Source organism: Echinops telfairi, unplaced genomic scaffold (assembly GCF_000313985.2).
Source record: "Echinops telfairi isolate 266 unplaced genomic scaffold, ASM31398v2 ScPeMD7_7467;HRSCAF=8505_1, whole genome shotgun sequence".
Classification (NCBI taxonomy): Eukaryota; Metazoa; Chordata; class Mammalia; order Afrosoricida; family Tenrecidae; genus Echinops; species Echinops telfairi.
The window spans coordinates 15,289,644-15,294,508 of NW_022111368.1; the positions used below are offsets into that span (position 1 = coordinate 15,289,644).

General features: G+C 39.9%; 1 protein-coding gene across 4 annotated transcripts in view; it reads right to left on the minus strand.

The window, feature by feature from the left end:
- Positions 1 to 4,865, minus strand: part of LIMS1 (LIM zinc finger domain containing 1) — an 83,048-nt gene that overhangs the window by 10,862 nt on the left and 67,321 nt on the right. For all 4 annotated transcript variants that reach the window (XM_004704322.2, XM_004704321.2, XM_045283950.1 and 1 more), the window contains exon 6: positions 247 to 397. In XM_004704322.2, the coding sequence (XP_004704379.1) occupies positions 247 to 397 (151 nt within the window). The remainder of the gene's footprint in view (positions 1 to 246; positions 398 to 4,865) is intronic.

A 4,865-nucleotide genomic window follows, 5' to 3' on the forward strand; every position in this document is an offset into this window, starting at 1 on the left:
CAAACCTACCAGTTGTACCTGGAAGGCAGGCCTGGCAGTTCAAACCTACCAGTTGTACCTGGAAGGCAGGCCTGGCAGTTCAAACCTACCAGTTGAACCTGGAAGGCAGGTCTGGCAATCTGCTTCCAAAAAAGTTAGTCTTGAAGACCCTGTGGAGCTGCCCTTGTCACACGGGGACATCATACATTGGAATTGACTTGACGGCAGTTATCGATGACAACCACCCCAACACCATTGACAACTCACCTCCACATGCCACTGCTTGCCCATGGCATTCACTACTCGCCCTTCGATGGGCCGCCGACAAGCGCCACAGATGGGAACCCCCATCTTATCGTGGCACGGCAAGCAGTACAGCTCCCCTTTCAGCTCCCGGGCGTCAGCAGTCAGTTCCTTCCTGTCCACGAGAAATAAATGCAGCTGAGTAAGACTCATTACAGAAGAGTCAAACAGGCAACCAATGTGGTTGTCCCACATCTTAGAACACTGTCAGAGAAATGAAATGACTAGAACAATACCTGTTATCTTCCACCCTACCTCATTTGAGGAAATCAGAGTGACCTGAATAAATAGACTTGAGTCAGTTTCAGAGTTCTATCAAAACATTAGTCTACTAGTAACATTCAACAATAAGTCAGATACATATAATCACATCACAGTTCTATCCAGTATTTAGCAACTTAAGGCTAGCAGAGAGTAGTTACGTTGCTGAGGGCAGATCCAGTGATACTGCCATTCCGAACTGGGGAGTTCGGAAACCAGGTCCATTTGTTGTTAGGCTCTGTCCAGTAGGTTCTAACTCGTCCTGACAAATGTACAGCACAACGAAACCCTGCCAGGTTCCGGATCATCCTCACTCTGGCGGAGGCCATTGGTGCAGCCACGGGCCCCTCCATAAAAATGGCCACAGTACACGAGACCAAGGCTTGCCGTTCTTGTCTCTAAGGAACACTCTGCATGTACATCTTCCAGACGGATTTGTTTATTCTTCTAGCAGTCAATGGCATATTTAATACTCGTTACTAACATGCCAATTCCAAGGCATCGATTCTTCTGAGGTTTCCCTTCAGCTTTCACATGCGTCAGAGGTGTCTGAAAATCCCAAGGTTTGAGCCAGGCATATAGTGAATGGTAGTTACACAATTTCATGTCAAGTTGAAGAGCGAAAAAAATTGCAGGAGTAGAATTTAGTCTGTCAATCGGGTCATACCCTGATGGTGACTCCTTGTAGGTGTGGCCTTCTCATAAGTCCTCCTCTCTGACTTCCTGCACCTTCCTTCTGGCTGACCCTCCTTACTGCCAGACCCCTGGAGCACCTACCAGCCTGTGATATTCCTGAATTCTGCATCATTGCATGTGGCTGCATGAGTCTGACGAGGGACCTATGGACTAGTATCAAACTTATGGACTTGAGTTGGACTGGGATGTTTTCTCGCTATATTACTACTTGATATAAAGCTCTTTCTTACACTTACAGGAGGGTCACTGGGTTTGTTTCTCTAGGCAAGCTGGCCTGACACATGCATCTCAGTTCTAAGTGGCATATTTGCCTTTTAACAATTAAAAGAAGTCTTTTACAGCAAACTTGACTGGAGCCATAAAAACCCGCATTGCGACGTCGGACAGGGCAAGAGATGACAAAATACCAATTTATAAACTATCAAGGGCTCATAAGGGAGGAGGGAGTGGGGAGGGAGGGGAAAAATGAGGACCTAATGTCGGGGGTTTAAGTGGAGAGAAAATGTTTTGAGAATGATGCACAAATGCGCTTTACACAATTGATGTGTGTATGGATTACGTTAACAGTTGTATGAGCCCCTAATAAAATGCTTAAAAATAAATAAATTTAAAAAACCAAAACAAAAAACAAAAAAAAACCCTCATTGCAAAAACAAAAACCAACCAACCAAACCTCATCGCCATGGTGCGCTGTTGATTCAGTGACCCTACAGGACAGGGTAGAACCACCCTTCTTTCAAGGAATAGAAAGCCCCATCTTTCTCCTGGGAAGCAACTGGTCATTTCAAACTGTGGACCTTTCAGATGGCAGCCCAATGCATAACCAGGGCTCCTATTCCCTTTGGATTCTTGACTGCTTGACTGCTGCTTCCATGGGCATTGATTGTGGGTCTAAGTAAAATGAAATCCCTGCCATTTCGATCTTTTCTCCATTTATCATCACGTTGCTTAGTGGTCCAACTGTGCCCATCCTAATTTTCTTTAAGTAGTCTTTGCCTTCATCAGTAAGCCCTTTTTGTTTTGTGCAAGCATAATTGTGTCATCAGTATATCACAGATTATTAAAGTGCCTTCCTGCAATTCTTATTCTACATTCTTTTTCATATACTCCGGTTCTTGAATTATTTGTTTAGCATTTAGATTAAATGAAATGAAGAATTCAATTGGAAAGTATACCTTTTCTGATCTTAACCATGCCGGTGTTCTTTTGTTTTGTTTTAAATTATTGTTTTGGTGTAAATTAGGTGGGGGATTACTGGTTTTCCCTTTTGTTTGAACAACTGCCTCTTGGTCCAGGTCTAAGTAGTTTCTGCATGAACATTGTGTTCTGGAATTCGTATTCTTCCCAACATTATCAATAACTTGCTAGAATCCACATAGTCCAATGTCTCTACGTGGTCAACAAAATACAAGTAAGCATCTTTCTGGTACTGTCTGCTTTAAGACAAAATACATCTGAAGTCCGTAATGATATCCCCCATTTCATGTTCTGAATTGGAGTTGGATTTCTGGCAACTCTCTGTCCATGTATTACTTCAACCGTTTTAAAGTTATCTTCAGCAATAATTTCTTTGGAATGGGCAAAAATATGAATTTCTTTCAATCAGTTGATCAGGGAATTGCCTTTCAAATGTCTTGGCATAGACAAGTGAGTACTTCCAGTGTTGCATTTATTTGTTGAAATATGTGAACTGGTATTCTGAAAATTCCTATAATGCTGTTTATCACTAATGTCTTCAGGGTAGCGTAAACTTAGTTCTTAGTAAATCCATTGGTTCTTTAGCATATGGTACCTCCTAAAAGGGCTGAATGTCCATCAATTCTTTTTGTCAGTGACTCTTGTGTATTCTTTTCACTATCTCTGATGGTTCCTGTCATTCTGTCATTTAATATTTTGCCCATGGAATCATTCAATACTGCAATTTGAAGCTTTAATTTATTATTTGGTTTCTCGATAAATGCGGAAGTATCCTTTCTCTTTGTTAGGTTTTCTAACTCCAGGTCTCTGCACATTTTCTTCTCATATTTTCCTTTCTTTTCTCAAGCTACTCTCTGAGCTTGTCTGAGCTCAGTTTCCTTTTCTTCCACTAACTTTCGTTACTTTACATTCAAAAACAAGTCTTCGAGTGCCTTCTGAGATCTATTTTGTTCTTTTGTTTTTTTCTTGCCTTCTTAATGGCCATATGATTTCTTTATCATGATGTTCTTTCAGTCACAATTATTTAAATTGTCACAAGCTATTACGAATGGTTAGGTCAAGGGAAATAAAAAAATGAAACTGCTGAGATTTTTCTTTTCCAAAAGATTAAAATAAAAAACTGAAACAGAGAACAAAAACCAATTAAAAATACCCCCCAAACAAGCCCTCACTGCCCTCAGGTCAATTCTGACGCATAGCGATCCTCTAGGACTGACTGTCCTTGTGGGTTTCCAAACTGTAAGTCTTTACTGGATTAGAAAGCCTATCTTCTCCTGTGGAGAAGCTGGTGGTTTTGAACTGCTGATGTTGTAGTTGGCATCCAAATGCATAACCTATTACACTACCAGGGTTCCTCTGTAAGTGATTAAATTAGCTATTACTTTCAGTTTCCTGCACCATTAACATTTAGACAGAGACCGTCTCAGTTACCAAACAGACTCAAACTCACTGCCATTGAGTCAATTTTAAAGGACAGGGTACAACTGCCCCTGAAGGAAATAGAAAGTCCTGACTTTTTTCCAATGAGTGGCTGGTTTTTCAAAGTGCTGGTGGTTTCGAACTGCTGACTTTGTGTTTAGCAGCCTAATATGTAACCACTACATGACCAGGGCTCCTAAATTAGCCAAACATACCTGCCTACAATTCATTTGTTTTAATTAATTCTCTAAGGCGAGTGAAAAATTCAAAGAGAAAAATCCTACAGAGGGCAGGGAGGTAAGAAACTATGGTCGGTAAGGAAAAAAGCAATTCACTTAGAAGAGGTGGCTGTGTTTATAACACAAAACTATTTTCTCAAATTTTCAGCCTAGTAGGTGAAAAAAGGAGGAGCTGATACCAAGGGCTCAAGTGGAAAGAAATTGTTTTGGAAATGTTGATGGCAACATATGGACACGTGTGCTTAATACCACTGAATGATGGATTGTTATAAGATTTGTTAGAGGCCCCCAATAAAATGATTATATGAAAAAAACTTTTCAGCCTACCTTTTCTCCTACTTCCCTAATATAATTTAGCAATATGTCATATTAAATCTAAAGAATCTTTTTCCATTAAAATGTTACATGAGATGACAAATTCAAAAGTCATACCCTAGCTTTATTAGGGGTACGTAAAGACAAAACAAACAAACCTCTGTAAGATGCAAATAATGCAAAACTACATAAATAAAATTTAAGCTATTTTAAAATAAAACCTTATTATAACACCTTAATCATGATAACTATAAAATTCATGTGCATATGTGTGCATATATAAGCACACATTTTTATAGTTATTTTTCAGTTGTTATATATATGTGTGTGCATATAAATATATAAGAATCACTTTTATTCTTTCATGCTTGATACCTGATCCCTTCGACAGCTCGTGGTCACAGAGGCTGGTGTGCTTCTTCCATGTGGGCTTTGTTGATTCTGAACTAGATGGCC